General features: G+C 42.1%; 1 protein-coding gene and 1 non-coding gene across 4 annotated transcripts in view; one reads left to right on the forward strand and one right to left on the reverse strand.

Annotated features, from left to right (window-relative positions):
* Window positions 1–1,700: 1,700 nt before the first annotated feature.
* On the reverse strand, window positions 1,701–1,782 carry TRNAS-UGA. Its single transcript has one exon. It is a non-coding gene; the product is annotated as a tRNA-Ser (tRNA).
* An 8,326-nt stretch (window positions 1,783–10,108) lies between these two features.
* The window catches only part of CTNNA3 (catenin alpha 3), a 407,897-nt gene continuing 401,702 nt past the window's right edge, over window positions 10,109–16,303 (forward strand). Inside the window, exon 1 of one of the 3 annotated variants that reach the window (XM_039696239.1) lies at window positions 10,109–10,423. Coding sequence is in view for 1 of the 3 variants with exons in the window: in XM_039696238.1 (XP_039552172.1) it covers window positions 15,083–15,107 (25 nt within the window). In the remaining 2 variants the exon portion in view is untranslated. Of the gene's footprint in view, window positions 10,424–14,974; window positions 15,108–16,303 lie in introns of those variants that run through there. The other 2 variants (XR_005626215.1, XM_039696238.1) reach the window with 2 other exon arrangements.

Below are 16,303 nucleotides of genomic sequence, written 5' to 3' on the forward strand. Positions count from 1 at the left end.
CTTGTGCAAGTGCAGAATATATAAGATTGTCAAGAGCTAAACATCCTCAACACTTTTTTTGCCAGTATTTGAGAAGTTGCTTTGCCAACATTTGCCAAGTGACAGTGTAAGACTTAGTTTGGATGATAAACACAGACAGTACCTGACTTAAAATCTCAGACTGAGTAATGCTGAATGATGGGTAAGGTGGTTTCTTGATTGTTTGTTTTCCTCTTTAAATGAGATTTTTAACAAAGGCAGTTTATTTGTTCTATAATAGAAGCAAGTCTCCTGATTATTAAAAGAGATACTGTGTATCTTTAATTTCCTGAGCATGAACATTGCTATCTTACCTTCCCAGCAGGCTCATCTCTCAGGATATGAAAGTGTAAGCAGTGAGGCTGTTGTAAAGCTGATGAAATCACACAGCAGAAGATAAAGCCACTCGGTGGGCTGTAGGGCTGTGTCACCGCCAGACGGGCAGATGTTCTCGGGTGTTTGATGGCAGCCCGAGCACACGCTGCCTGCCGCTTCCTCAGCCCTGCTGTGGTGCTGGGGCCACGCGTGGGAGGAGGCTGGCACACCTGGTGGTGAGAGCTCACATCTGGCCAGTCACAGGGTGGGGAGTGCTGCCCCATTTTGTTTTTCCTGGTTATTAATGGCATAGTAACTTCTGCCGGTTTTTCCCCGTCAATACCATACTGTGTGAGTATGTGCATCATGCATGTGCAGAAGGTCATAAAAGGCAGGAAAAGAGGATTGAGGGGTCCCCCTCACTGGAGGTCCAGGAGGAATCACAGCAGCTTCCTTCAGGAAAGGCAAGGTTTGATGGAGCAAGTCCATTCCTTGCATAGAAGCCTTCTGCTGACAAGATTTAATTTATTTTTGTTCTGCCTCTACGTCCAGCTGTAGGACGTAGGGGCAGAACAATGGACCTTTGGGTGAATCAGAACGTTGTTTGTGTGTAAGCCATGGGATAATCCTGAGCTGGCACTGTCTGTCCTGTCTGCAGGGCCTGGACTGAGCTGTGCAAAGAGCACCAAACCCAGGGGCCCTTCTCTCACTCCATCGAGGGCTCTGGTCACTGCTTGCAACACCAGAACCTTGCTCTGGGACCTGCTCCTGCTTTGGCACTACTGTTCCTCCTGGCAGGGCCAGGGGAGGAGCACGTAGGCACGGCTGATCAGCTGCAGCAGGATAAATATCACAGGGCAACAAAGATGGTGGGGGGACTGGAGCATCTCTCATGAGGAAAGGCTGAGGGAGCTGTGCCTATTTAGTGTCACCAAGAGATGACTGAGAGAGGACCTCCTTAATGGGTACAAATACCCAAAAGGGCGTCAGGAAGGTGGAGTAGGCTCGGTGGTGCCCAGCGATGGGACCAGAGGCAATGACCGGGAACTGTTGCACGGGAAGTGCTGCACAGGAGCTGCCTCCTGAGCGTGCTTCCTTCCCGTGCAGTGACCCAGCACCGGAGCAGCTTGACTCGCCTCCCTCACGGGAGAGGTTCCCGAGCCAGCTGGATAGGGCCGTGCCGGTGCTCCGGGACCCCCGCAGCAGCAGTGATCCGCTGTGCGGAGCCTGCCCCGCTGTGTGCCGTTATCCCTGCTGATCGCTCTGGGCGCTGCGGCGGCCGTCAGAGGAAAGGAGCCGCGAGCAGCAAAACTTGCACACGACAGAGAACAAGGAAGGAACAAAAAAAAACGGAAGCCCCTCTGGGCCGCAGCGAGCAGGGTTCGAACCTGCGCGGGGAGACCCCATTGGATTTCAAGTCCAACGCCTTAACCACTCGGCCATCGCTGCTGATGCTGTTGAGTCTGCCAGCCTGCAGCCTTATAGGGCGTTTCGCCCGCGGTAGGCCCCGCCCCGAGCCCGCGCAGCCAATGAGCGCCGCCGGGCCCGGCCCCGCCCCCGCAGCAATGGCGGCCGCGGCTCGGCCGGCGCAGGGCGGGAGGAGCAAAGGCCGGGTCAGACCGCAGAGACTGCGTCCGCTCCTGCGAGTTAAACCCGAGTCTGACAGGGAGCAGGCAGCCAGGAACTGCAGGAGACAGCAGCCATTAGGTGTTGCATTAGCTTTCAGCGGCGTTAATGCTTTTCCTAGTTGTACTGTTTCAGTTATTGCAAAATCTCGAAAGGTCTCTGTCATAGGCCTTTATATGTAATTTAATTCCCTGTAGATAATTTTTTAATCTAGTAGTACGATGGAAATTGAATTTCATTTGACTTTCTACCTGTGTTGCAATGGGTAAAAATAATAATGTTTCCTGATTTTTAATTTCTACACTCAGAGCTTTCGTTTTATTATTATAAGTAGCTGGAGTGATATTGGCGACATCCTGACTTGTTTGGTTGGTTTTTTTTTAATTGTTTATGTATTTATTTTCTTTAGCCAGCAGCTGCTTTGTGCTCACGTGTAGGACTCGAGACCGAGTGTGCAGTGTCAGTTTGAACGAATCCGGGCCCCGGGGCTGTTGGGCACCCGTGAGCGGGGCCGAGGCAGCTCCTGCGGGCGTCTCCGGCTCCTGGCAGAGCTGCAGGGACCCCCAGCGTTCCCCGCGCAAGCTGCAGCCGCAGGGCCGCGCCTTGAGGGGCCCATCCCTGCCAGGAGCAGCGACACAAGTGCTTTGAATAAAAAAGTTATCAATTTTTTTAAAGTCGCAAAGTTAAAAAAAGTTGAACTGATTGCTGTTAAATTGAAAGTTACCTGCATGTTGCAGCCCCCTATTAAGGGTTCTCCTTCAATTACCTGTAAATGGTTGGTGATTAGCCATTGTCACCCTGATGCTTGCCAGGGGTGACAGCAGAGCCCGCAGGCAGCAGGGGCACGGGAATGACATCAGAGCTGGTATGCAGATGAGAATGCATTTCACCTGTAAGTTTCAGGGAAAAAACCCTAAAAACAACGAGCCAACGTGGAATTAAGAGACTTAAGTGACGTCTAAGGACGAGGAACTTAATCCAGTATCTGCTAAGATCCTTTTACTTCTCACCCTAACCTGAAAAGGTCTTAACTAGAAAGAGGACCCGAAATGTTAGACCGAAAAAGCGGAACTTCTGACTCTCCCGTGAGGATGGAATCCCCAGCTCTGCCTGCAGACCAGCGGACACAGCTGCATCACCCTCCTCCTCCTCCTGCTCCATGCCACACCTGGGGGCAACGGCGGCGTGGGCAGGACCCGTCGATTTCTCCCCACATGAGCTGATTCTTTTTAATAAAGGCATTAAAAAGGAGAAAGATCTCCTGCCCCATTCATCTCAGAAGGGCTTAGGGACACATGCACAGTGCCACTGGAGTAGGTGTATTTTGAACATGAATTTATCTCCCCAAGGAATCTCAGAAGTTTTATTTCTTAATCGCTTAAAGGTAGCAATATCTTGACATGAGAACAGGGAACAGATAAAACTCTGGTTTAGGTCTGTTATATAAAATAATGGTGCTAGGATAGAATTGCCTGTAGTTTTTCATGTTTATAATTTCTTCAAATAATGAGGACAGATACTGAAAAATCTTTAATAGCACGTGGACAGATTAACCAACCAGTATCAAAAATACACAAGTGGATTTTTAAGAAATACAGGGACTAAGCCCCAAGCACTTCAATCCTTCAGGTTTCTTGTCTTAGTTGACCTTAAGTGCAATGTCAGTTTTGTAATGCTTGTTCCATCCCTTCTCCACCACTTGCTCTGTGGCCTTTTATTTAACCAGTCTCTATCAGCTTTACAAATTCAATAGTTTGAACATTTCTTCCTGTTAGAAGTCTATGATGCTTGCAACAGAAAACCAGAAAAAATCGGTTAGGTTCTGCCCAAGCTAACAAGTATTTACAGCAATGTCGGCAGAACAGCAACTTTGTGCTTATGTGTAAGTTCAAATATTCCAGAGTAAATTTTACATCTCCCTTGAAGAAAGTGAACGAAATAATGACTCCAACATAAATTGTGTTTTACAGCAGATAATGCTTACACCACAAGACTACAGAATTTCCTGTTTTCTCCCTGAGGAAACACATAACAGTAGGAAAATTAATGCTGCATATTGAAGAGTATTTCTTCTGTATTCCCCCTGTTCTGTCTGTTAGCTTTGTAGATAATTTAACAAATCTGAAACCATACAGACAATGAAAATAAGGATTTACTGTGGAAAATTCCGTATGGCTAAAATTTCACATTCTGTGAATGCCTAAGAATGGATCTGGAGACAAGTTTCAGGGAGAGAATCAAAAGTGGCTTCATTCCTTTAGTTAGGACATGTCAAACTTTTCCTTCTTTATTTGCCAACAGTGACAAAATTAGTTGAGGTATAATGGCTGCTGGGCAGCTTCCATGGAATTAATTGGTATCCTGTGGTATTTTTTGTAAACATTATCCAGAAGAACAAGAAGGAATTTCTGCTGGTTAGGTAAACCAAAGTGTCCTAGTGCTGGTCCTTTCTGCCCAAGGATTTGAGGCTGCTGGCAGGGGAGCACTGAGAAAGTGGGGATGCTTCTGGCTGTTGAGTGGAGGCAAACTGAGCTGCAGCCTCCTGTGCCTCTGCTCACAGATGCGTGATCACCTCACTTACAGCAGCATTTGAGATGAAGACAGCAGGGCATCTGTCACCACAAGTGTGTGAATAAATGTGGACAGTTTGCTAATCCTGCTCACGCAGCTAAATATTAATTAAGGTGTCTAAACATCCATGCATATGCAAAAAGAGGCACACAATTTTATCCTAAAGCTTTCATTTTACTATTCAAAATGTGGCTCTTGAAGTTGACAGACTGTAGAATCTGCTTTTGCCTCTAATCCTCTCAAATGCTCAGTAATAGATCATTTTTAGAAAAATGCTATTAGTTCTACTTAAATTTTAATGAAATTACAGGCTCAGTGTCACAAGATTATCAAATTATATCACTGAATGTTGTTGTAGGTGTCAATGCAGCCAAATGTTTTGTTGCATTCTTATTTTTAATAAATAATCTTAGCAAATTTGGGCATGTGTGTGCTACTGGATTGGAACCTTTTTCTTTAATACATCTTTACCAGATTTACTGGGTTTTAATCAAAAAGAATGTTCCTGTTTGCAACTGATTTATCCACACATCTACATTTTTATGAAAACAGAAGGTAAATGGATATGCTTTCAAAATCCAACTACACTGAATATCACAGGAAAGTGCTACTCTGGGCCAAAACCACCCTCATGATAGGTTTATTAACGAGACTTGGCTTTCATAATGCATCTGCAGCACTATAAAGAGTAATATTTTTTCCACCTCTGTGAAAGTAAAATAGGCTTCTGGATCCCATTCTCTATTGCTTGATTTTTGTCCCCATTCTGAGCATGGATGTTGGTATCGAGACCCTGATTTACTCACCTTTTGTATGCTTCAAATCTTAAATTACATGACTTTTTGTTTGATTTATTTTTCATTTAATCATTATTTTCCAGTTTGTTGGAGTTTTTTCCCCCTCATAAAAACAATATCTGCGGTCTGTTTTAAACAGTTGTGATTAAAACCTGTTATTTTGCTGAGTTTTCCAGGCTATTTTCCACATTCTCACTACAGAGAGAAATTATGACATTGGGTAGTTCAAGCAGGTGCACCTTGTGTTAGTACCTCCAGATTAGCAGAAGCTTTAGAAATGAAATCAGATAGTGGTCAGTTATGAAAAAAACTGAAAAAAAAACCCCTTCATCAGAAAATCTCCCTCTTGGTTAGTCACATTTATGCCTAAACTTTAAATCTGTTTATAATATTGGCTGGTTGGAACTGTCCTGGGTAAATGACCACTTTAATTCCTATTATGCCTCAGAGACACATCACAGTAATAAACCTTCCCAATTCTTCAAAATCAAATTGTACATTTTGAATTGCAAGACCTTGAATGAAGGAAAGCTAAAACTCAGTAACAAATAGAATAAAACCAACTTTAACTATGCTTTAGAGACAGTTCCCATGGGTCTTCCAGCTCAATGTCCCATTTTTTCAAATCAAGCTACTGAAGATAGGTTATTTTGCTCTATTAAAGATGTACTAATTGTACCCCTCCTGTTAGCATTGTGCCTGTGCAGGAATCTGTGGTGTACAGCACTAGCACTCGTGGTTGAAAGTTTGATTTTTGTAGGTCTGTATTGCTGCTGGTTTCTGTCACTGATGGGCTGCGTGTGGAAAAACACAGTGATCATGTGCTTTTCTGAGTTGTCTGAGAACCTTGGGATCTTCTGGAATAATCCTTTTTAGTCTTTGGTTATTCTCACCTGAATAGCCTACATTTCCTACACAAGCAAAATCTTCCTGGTGAAAATTCCAAAAGATAGTTTGAAGGAAATTCGGGAGCAGTGGAGGTCTTGAGATTTGTGTAAATCTCAAGAACTAAGTTTAGGAATTTCAGTCATTGCTGTTTAATTTCTGACAGTTATGGTGATATGATTAATTTTGCAATTTAAACTCCCAAACTACTAATTTCATACTGCATGGTTTCTGGGTGAGAATGAGAATAAGTACTTTGTAAGCAGGCTGTTTTTCAAGAGTCAGCTCTTTAGATAAAATTATTTATTGTTTGTATGAAATTATGTCTTAGGGATTCAATATCATTCTGACAAGGTTGATTAAATAATAATGTACAAATATGAAATCTATTAACTCAATGTTTCTACTAGAAGTAAACAGATGTCTAAACAACTGAAAATAGAAAGAAATTACTAATTACTGGGCTTACTTACAGATAATAACTGAAACCAAATGGAGAGTCAGAATATTGGAATGTGCCCTCTTAAAAAATATTTATTTCTGAACTGTTTCAAGTGAGAGCTAACATCAAAAGTTATTGCAGGAGTGTGAAATTTTGTAAAGAATCTGATTATAAAGTTTTCTTTTGCCTAGCTGAACTGAAATAATTTTAGAAAATACGATGACATCTATGCTGGTGGGCACAGGGTTGTGTCTGAGGTCCTGTGTCGGGTCAGACAGTCTGTCCATGCCCTGCTGCCATTCTGGGGGTACATTCAGCCACTCACCAGTTTGGAATTTTTCATTTGCCTTCTGGGAATGAAATCCAGGTACTTGAGATGCAGAAAGGTGAGTCGGCCAGGTTCCTTACCTGGATGATCGCTGACCAAGACTGGGATTGTCTTCACCTGACGCAGATACGAATACTGTATTTGATTTAAAATTTGCTTTGTTTTCATGGGTACCTTATTTGATCGATTGAGTTTTAAATACGTTTGCCAGAAGTGCAGTGTCTCAATAGGTCTAGCTCTCATTCACAGCTGTGAAATCCTACCCGAAGTCCTACAGCAGACGATAAAAAAGCAGGACTTCGGAGGGGCAATCATGGGAGGAGACTGGAAAAACCTAGTACCTGGAAAACCAGTGTACGTCAGGAGGGAGGGCACGTGAACACTGACATAAAATGATTTCAAATCAACCCGAACAAACAGGCTTAGTGCACAGGTTCCCTCTGTGAGCTAAATACCCGGCACAGGGCGAAGGAAGAGCGGCGGGATCGTCCCCGCGGGGCAGGAGCTGGGGCAGGGACAGAGGCAGGAGTACGGTGTGGCTCCTCCTCAGATCCGAGCCGTCCCGTCGAGTCAGATCCCGGACCTCTGTTCCGCCCCCTCAGCCTCAGGTCAGGACCCGTTCCCTCAGGTCAGACCCCGTCCATCCCCTCAGATTCCTGCCCTTTCCCCCTATGTTCAGACCCCGTCCATGCCCTCAGATTCCCGCCCTTTTCCCCTCTGGTCAGACCCCGTCCATCCCCTCAGATTCCTGCCCTTTCCCCCTATGTTCAGACCCCGTCCATCCCCTCAGATTCCCGCCCTTTCCCCGCAAGTCAGACCCCGTCCATCCCCTCAGATTCCCGCCCTTTTCCCCTCGGGTCAGCCCTGGCCTGGCTGTGTAGCCGCGGCCGGCTCCAGAACGCGGGAATGGCGCCTGTCCGGTGGGAGGGGAAGGGGCGAAGGGAAGTGGGAGCAAGGAGCTGGGCGTGTTGGAAAGGAGGTGTACCTGACTTCAGGATGTTGATGAGGCAGATGGTCCCTTCAGTGTAGAAACTGGGGAGGATTTCGGGCCAAAGAAGGATATGGATGTTCCCCCTTACTGAGGAGAGAATGTGGTTCAGAGAGGTGTTTCTGGATACTCTGGTGTACCCTGGACCTGGCTGCCTTTTGCTCAGAACTTTCAGCATTTCAGACTGACTTCTGTGGCATGAATGGTGTGAGCATGTCAGTAGGCAAAAATATATTTTACACAGGCGTTTTGGGAGGTTTCTTTTAGTATAGTGCTTTCTTCCATCTTGCCCGGAAATGAACGCAGTTGCCCGGGCTGCCCCATTTCTGGTGCAGTAGTGCAAACGCTCCTCTCAGCCTTGCCAGCAGCTGCCTCAGCAGCATATGAAAATGCGTTCAGGGTCTTTTGTAAGACGGTGCTTATTTTTATTGGGATGGCAAGAACCTTGTCCAAACCCTGCTAATTCTGACTGCTGCCATGAAGTTACCACAGCTTGTGAAGTAATCCCTCTTATTAAGGAATTTGAAGCAGTTACCTCTGCAATTGAGAGAGGTGTCCGAACATGGGTGTCCAGCACCATTTTAGACACTTTTGGCCTTTTAAAGCATCCCCACATCCAGCCCTTGAGTACATGGTTGAAGTCTGTGGGAGACCTGGGGTGTCTAAGAAGTTTTTCTGATGGATCCTACATTATATAAAATAGTTTTAGGTGTTTACCTTCAGCAGCTGAATCCCATTCCTCATTTGATAACTTAAAATTATGGTTCAAAAAGCTTCAAATAAAATGAGCATTTTAAACACCTCTTATTAGTGAGTTTATTAAAACAAATAGGGTTGCTGTTCACCTCTAGCGTAATTTGCTTCATGAATAAAACACTGCTGCAGTTACAAAGATCTGATTAGAAAAGTGTAATAGGGATCATTTACATAAATCCACTTGTCTATATTGACCTTTGCAGTGAAGTGAATTGTGTTTTTGTTCTTAACTGCTAAATAACATTCATGAACTGAGAGAGCTAAGAAATGCTGAGAAATACTAACTGCAGGTGGTGAGATTTGTACTTGCATTGCATGATATAGTTTCAATACCGTACTTAGAAAATTAAATCTCACTCCAGCAGCTTCTTAACTGTCTGTTATTGTTCATATCTTCTAAATTCATGAGTTGCAGGTGAGAAAAGAAGGATTTTTGTCAGGGTTTAAGCTTCAAATATGATCATGAGTGGAATGAATTATGAATAAAATTGTAAGCTTAATATGGCAGTACCACGTACATTTCTCCATAATAAATTATTATATAATCTAGAAAAGTCTGCTTAGTTTATATTAGTAATATTTGATGCTTTTGCATCCATAATGCTTTTTGCTGCATTCCTTCTCTGCATCTCTAAGTGCAGAAGACACTTTTGAAATCAGTTGGCCCTTGCATGACAGGGCTTAAATGTGATTGATTTTTTCCCCGTTCCTTGCAACTGTTTCAGTACTGTCTCTTATTTATGTCCAAGGTGGTTTTGTTTTGGGGTTTTTTTTTGTTTGTTTGGGTTTTTTCCCCCCCTCCTCTCTTCTGTGTAGTCACAATAAGTGCTCCTTTCTTAGGTTTGGGTGTTTTTTCCCTCATTCCTTGTCCCCAGTGCTGTTAGGTAGTATCAAGTTACTTAACCTTGGGGCCATCTGTGCCTTTTTTACCTCTAAATCAACCACAAATAGCCAAACTGTTTTGGCTGAAATTTTCCAAAACGAAAATTCAGCCCGAGGTTGTACAAATGTTCAGACTGAATGATTTAAGGCCTCCAGTCTCTAGCAGAATAGATGCAAATATTGAGCAGCCTCTGCCTTTTGGGAGTTTTAGGAGGGTTTGTTCTGTGTGTGTTGTAAACTGCACTTCAGGGTAATTTACTCTGTTAGCAGATTAGCCAAACTTAACTCATATCCATTTTTTAAATGGCTGCCTTGGTGGAAAATCTTACAAATGGGGGAGTATCAGTCTGGAAGTGTGTTTTAAGTGTTTGTGAAGGTGAAAGAAGGAGATGTGCATTGCATCTGTACTTGAGTGCGGATTTACAGCAGTGGCCTTTGCTTTCCTTCTCCCCCTTTCCTTTCTTGCGTTCAGCCTAAACCTCATGGATTTTTGAGGCGGCTTTGCCATTGCCTTCCCTGGTGTCCGATGGAGGTTCTGGAACTCTGTGTCAAACCCGGTTTGCAAGGCTAGCAGTGGCCTTGGGTGTCTCTAGGTGGTCTTTTCAGTAGCAGCTGTGAACTCGATGAACTCGGGCACTACCATTCTGGGAGGAGTTCCAGTGGAGCGCTGCCCTCCCGTTTTGTTTCTTACCTCTGGACTGACAGGCGAGCATTTGCAGCCTCGCTGTCGGTGCCCTGGAGTGCGGCTGCATCAGGTGCAGTTCTTCACAGAGCTGTTCCTAGGAGCGCCCTTCCTCGGAGCCTTCATTCAAAAGGTGAGATTGAACAAGAATGTAGGCAGTTTTCCTCTTAGGGGTGGAAGTACATGAAGCTACAAATGGAACTTGTAGCTGCTTGATAAAACAATCACTCCAAAAGTTAAAAAAAAAAAAAGAAAAGGCTGGTTTTCTTAGCCAGCTTCCTAAGAAAAAAAAAAAAAAAAGGAATTTTTAAGCATGATTTTAAAAAAAAATTCTGAATATGAAAAAAAAATCGTGAATATTCTAAATATTTTAATTGTCATGGTTTTACCACTTCAAGCCAGTAGCTGAAGTTGTGCAGCGTGTTTGCATATTTTCCAACTATGAGAAGCCATTTTGGAATATTGGAAGAGGAAGAACAAAGTGTTGTATGGATGCTATTATTCTAAAAAGTTTAGCTTACCTCCTGGTACTTTGCTGGATGTTGCACGTAGTTGAAGCAAGGTTTGTGTAAATGTATATTTATCACACCTCAGTGTGAAAATAATGTGTTACTGCACAATTTTATACCATTTAAAAATTTGTTTATTATTAGAGAGGGCTAAAGGAGGGCTGTTACATTCAGTGTAACATTGTGCATGTTTCAAAACCTGTACGTGCACACTTTTCTGTTAGGTAAAATTGAAGACAAGAGCTGTGTTCAGACCTGGTGAAGCCCCAGAGGTATCCAACAGCAAAAATTAGGCATTTAGGAGGAAACCATAATGAATTCTTACAGTTTTCTCCTGGTTCAGAGCCGTTGATCAGTTTTGGGAAATTAATTCACCTTGGAACAAAGTTTGGTTGTTTTTTTTTCTTTATGGCTGGTCTTCAGCCAGATGGTTTTGAGTTGAACTGTGGGCGGAGGTCAGAATGGGCTGGAATGTCCTTAGGCTTTATTTCTGAAGCAGTTTCACCAGAAGTGCTCTGTCAGCTCTGGAGGGGTTTCTGCTGAACTGTGGTGTGATTTGAAACCGGTTGAAGGAGCTGGTGAAGGAAATAGGGTGCTGTGCAATGGGAACCCACTGGAAGGGTTAATGTGCACCCTGAGGTCTGTCCCTGTTTGCAGGCATGGCGTGGAGAGATTGTGGCTTTGCTTAAATACTGTTTTCTGTCCCTTTTCATTGGATTGTGCTTTTGTGTGTGCTAAGGGAGCTTGACAGCAGCCAAAGTGAGGCAGTTTCTAAGAATAATTTCTCTCTTATTTTCATGCATATCTCAGTCTATATCTATATCTCTGTATCTCTATATCTATATCTATATCTCTATCATCTATATCTATATCTATATAAAGTATCAGTCACATTTGCTATCTTTAATTTTGGGGTTGTTTTGAGCATGTAAGCAGTGGGGAAGAAGAATACTATTCTAGAATGCTAAAAACACCGTTTAGGTCACTAGACAAAACAAGTTATGCAAATATTTATATCGGTTAGAAAACAGTTACATAAAATGGTATGTGATGGTGAAGCCTCCTGGGGTAGGCCATGGGTAGGAAACAGCCACATCTGTTGGCAGAATCAGTAGCAGCTCTACAAAGAGAAGAAACCCTGGCTTTTTACCTCTTTGCAGTTGAGACACATTTTTAAGGCAAAACAGCAGAGTGTAATGTTATAATAGATAACTGTCAGAAAAAAAAAGGAGCGGGGGGGGAAATGGGGAACTGTATTTAAAATAAATAAAATTTGAAATCTTCTAGTAGCACCTCGTGGAATTTCTATTATTGTCTATTATTTTAATGAGTTGAAGAATATCCTATTTTTAGTGGAAGGTCAACTTGAACTTTATTTGAGCAGGTTCTCTGGTTCTGAACACAGATAGGAACACTTTAAATGTGATAACAAAAGGGAGGGCTTGGAGCCAGACCTCCTTAACCTATCATTAGGGGCTCAGATAGCCATCCATGTAAGAACTGTGTGCCACTTAAACAGAGAGGAGTCCTTGTTCTGAGCTCAAACTGCACACGGTGAAAATAGCACTAAGAGTCATGTGGAAGGATTTTGGGGTTTTACTTAAGAATTTTAAATAAGTCTAAAAAATAGTAATGATTTTTTAAAAAAATAAAATGCTGCCAGCTGATGTCACAACACTTTCTTTTGTGTGTTGTTTTTGTGTTTGGTTTTTTTTTTAAAGTAAATGCTTTTTCAGTTTCTTAAATATTAGAACGCTAGTTTTCAGACCAAAAACTGAAGTACCTGCAAAAATGTACATGGAAGAAATATTACAAACATTAGATTATTAAAATATTTCTGGCCTAAGCAGAATTATTTTAATTCTGCTGTCATCCACAATGGTCCATATCCAGCGGAACTCCACTGTTGAGTGAAATTATTTAATTTACTGGTAGTGAGATACTGTCAGGTTCCCAAGTTTCCATGTTATGCTTCACTGGGAAGATGTTTCTTGCAGTGGCTGTAGGTTTAGGGCAGTAACACATTTTTTGGATGGCTGTTGGTTGAGAAACAGTCCAGAGTGCCAGTACAAAGCCAAAGGCTGTGGAGCTGCTCAGGCTGTAGGATTCACACTTCTGCTGGAACATCTGGAATTTGTGGGTGTTGCAGCTGCCTGAAGTGTGTGCATTCACCAAAGGAAGAATTCTGAAAGCATGTTTAAGGGAGATGATTTCTGACCTTCCTAGGAGTAAGCAATACCAGTATCAGGGAAACCCTTACATAGGAGTAAGGAATAGAGAGGATGTTCTATAGATTTATAGTGTAAATTGTTTCTGAAAATGTTTTACTCTCCTCAGCCTGCTTTTTGGCCTCAGTTAAAGAAAGTGTGGGCAAGGAGCTTCAGTGCTGTTATGGTTTTATTCCAGTGCTCTGCCATTGGCATTCTCTCTGATCTTCAGTAAATAATTTTTCCTCTGTGATTCTGTTTCCTTTTGTGATACTGGAACACAACCTCTACTTGAGACAGTGCTTTGATAGACAGCACCGTAAGAAAAGGAAACATGATTACTAAACAAGGAAAAGAGAGCTTGTTCTAAATGTTATAGACCTGGGAAAAATCTTAAATTTTCATCTCACTAGATATAAGGAAATTTTCATGAGACAAGTTCATTGAGGTGTGATGCTTTATCCCACCTCAAAAGTTTTGGTTTTTTTTTTTTTTTTTTTTTTTCATAAACCTTAATTAAACCTTTTAATGCCACTAGGTCAGTCACAAACCATTGCTTGCCATGGGGATTCTCCAATATCCATAAAGATCTAGGCTTATGCTCTTTTCCTGGTAGATTGGATGTAAGGTTTAATGTATCACATTATTTATGCTGAGAACTGTGTCAAGAACTTGGTGGAAACCTTATGTTCTTGTGAATTTTAACTGCTCTTCAGGTGTGGGTTGAGAAAGTGCTCTAGGGGGATAGTAAACAGGCAGAATTGAAAGGAAATGCAAAAAGAAGTTTTCCTGGTTTTAATTTTTGGGGCTAAGATTAAAAACATCTTCCAGTTACTTCATTGCCAACCTACACCTAAATGCAAGTCTTGTTTAAATGAAGTGGCTTTCAGTGAATAAATGTTATTAATGGGTATGAATCTTGCCACCTTCTCCAGCTCTCTTTTTTGGTGTCTGTGCATTAACAGACATGTTTCTTGTTGCTAGTGGTAAGAAATGATGAAATCTGAGATGGTTATAGAGTAGCCTGACAGCTTTGTCTGGAAATTTAAATAATTAAGCAGGTGCTTTATAGACTTTACCTGGTGTTAAATGGGCCGTGTCCTTTCCCGGTTTGGAGACACTGCTCCATTCCAGAGCATGGTCTGGCCTATAGAGTACAAGAGGTCTCTCTGCAGTACAAGAGCATGGACTTTTCTTTGCCTGAACTAGAAGATTTTAGCATCCTGAATATCTTATTTTGGGTGTCAACTAGAGGATTAAAGGAGAATGCAGTAATTGTTTTTGTGGCTTCTGTGACATCTGATTTGCACTTGCTGTACTGACTGTAGCAAAAAGGCTAACAAATTTTATTCTCAGAGTGCTGTTGTTAACAATTAATGAAGCTGTGTAGGAAATACTGAAATTAAGACCGAATAGTAAAAAAAAAATATGTATTCTCAGCAATGTTTCATATATGGGAAATCCTCAGGTGCTCTGTCCATATATATCTTGGTAAAAAATACAAACCTGACTACTTTGTTTTAAGTTTTCTCCATTTTTTACAAGGCAATAGGCCTTTGCATTTTCTGAAACTGCTAGGATAATACATTGTGTGTCATTGTAGGATAACATACAATAGAAATAAACCAACAGAAAACAAATTTGGTGCCAAGTTCCTGGGTGAGAGCTTTATGAATCCCTTTGCTGTCCAGTTCAGGAGTCTGAGAGTGAGTCATTGCCTCCAGACTGAAGCTGGCATACAGTCAGAATGCATGGCAAAACAGTTGCTGTGCTGGAAATTCCAAGAATAATCACTGGAAATATAAGTAATTTCATGCTTCGTGTCATCTAATTGTTCAAACCCTTTTCAGCTCCAAACTTTCTTGCCAGGCTTATGCTCTACTGTGTATCTTTAAGGATGCCCATCCCCCTGCCAGCCCTCCACAGCCGCTGTGTCCTGTCGGTCATCCTGAAATACACTGGGAGCTTGTCAGGCCGTGCCTTGCAGATGCCTCAGGAGCCCATAGTGAGCCAGGGCAGTCGCACTGAAGTTCCTAACACAAGGAAATCACATAGACAGTTGCTTTAGTGCTGCATATGGACCATATGTTTTCTAGCATAGGTGAGTGATGCACTGTTGGCTTTCTAACAATCTAGCAGGAAATGGATTCTAAAGTAAAGGATTTCTAATTTATGCAGAATGTCTTTGGCTCTGCTTTCTGACACTTATTAGTTTATGTCTGTATACAGTGTACTTAGAGATCTGAAAAAAAGCTGCAGGTGCTGTGTTCACGTTGCATTGCAGATGGATATAGACTTTGGCTGTTTTTTCCAGTTCTTTTTCTTATTACACCAAAAGACTCAATAGTTTTGACATCTGATGAAAAGACAAAATTTTCATTATCTTGAGGTTGGTAGCATTTGGTAGGAGTGTGCAGCTGGTTGGTTTTCTGGCTGGTCTGGGACACATTTGTGTCTTGTAACACATGCTTAACATCCTAAGTGTTGTAAGAGCTGCTGGTGTGCAGGGCTGAGATTGCCTCCTGTAAAGGTTAATCTAACTGAGTGTGAGGTTGTACAGCCTTTTACCAAAATATCTTACAGTTAGGGCCCCTGCTGTAGTTAGGGGGATGTTGTACTGGAGTAGACAAATGCATTTAACAAAAAAGAAAAAAAAAGGGGAAAAAAAAGGAAGGTGGATTGCTGATTTTTATTTTTTTTCCTGAGGCAAACATCAGATTTTGTCATCTTAATGAATATGATCTAGAAAGACAGAGGTGCATGCAGTAAGTGGAAATGCCAGAGAAAATCCCAGGATTTTCTTTACTGGCTGTTTATTTTTCTTTCTATCACCTCTTATCCTTGCCTTAGTTAAAAAGAAATAATTAAAGAACCCAATTTAAATATTGATTAGCCTATATGGTGTATAACAGTAAGGAGAGCCTGGTAAGCTAAAAACATGTAATGAGATTATCAGAATAATTTAAGATTTTGTGGTTTTCGCTGCATTGGCTTGCAAAACTGTTTCTATCTTTTTAGAAACAAAAGGAAGTTTCAGGAAGCATTAGACTTGTGCTTAAAAAATATTGCTGGAATCAGCAAGTGAGCCCATAAGTGAGTTATTTATATCTTAGATTATAACTGAAATTTTCAGAGACAATAGTTTTCGCAATTGACTTTCAGCTGATGACTCGTTATGGGTCCAACTCAAGGCTAAAAGCTATTATTGGCTTAACTGGCTTTTGAACTCAGGGCTCAAGCAAAGAATAAAAATGCTGATGTTAGACCGTATGCTAAGGGTAAGAAACAAACACACAA

Source organism: Passer montanus, unplaced genomic scaffold (assembly GCF_014805655.1).
Source record: "Passer montanus isolate IOZ18808 unplaced genomic scaffold, ASM1480565v1 scaffold96, whole genome shotgun sequence".
In the NCBI taxonomy this organism is placed as follows: domain Eukaryota; kingdom Metazoa; phylum Chordata; class Aves; order Passeriformes; family Passeridae; genus Passer; species Passer montanus.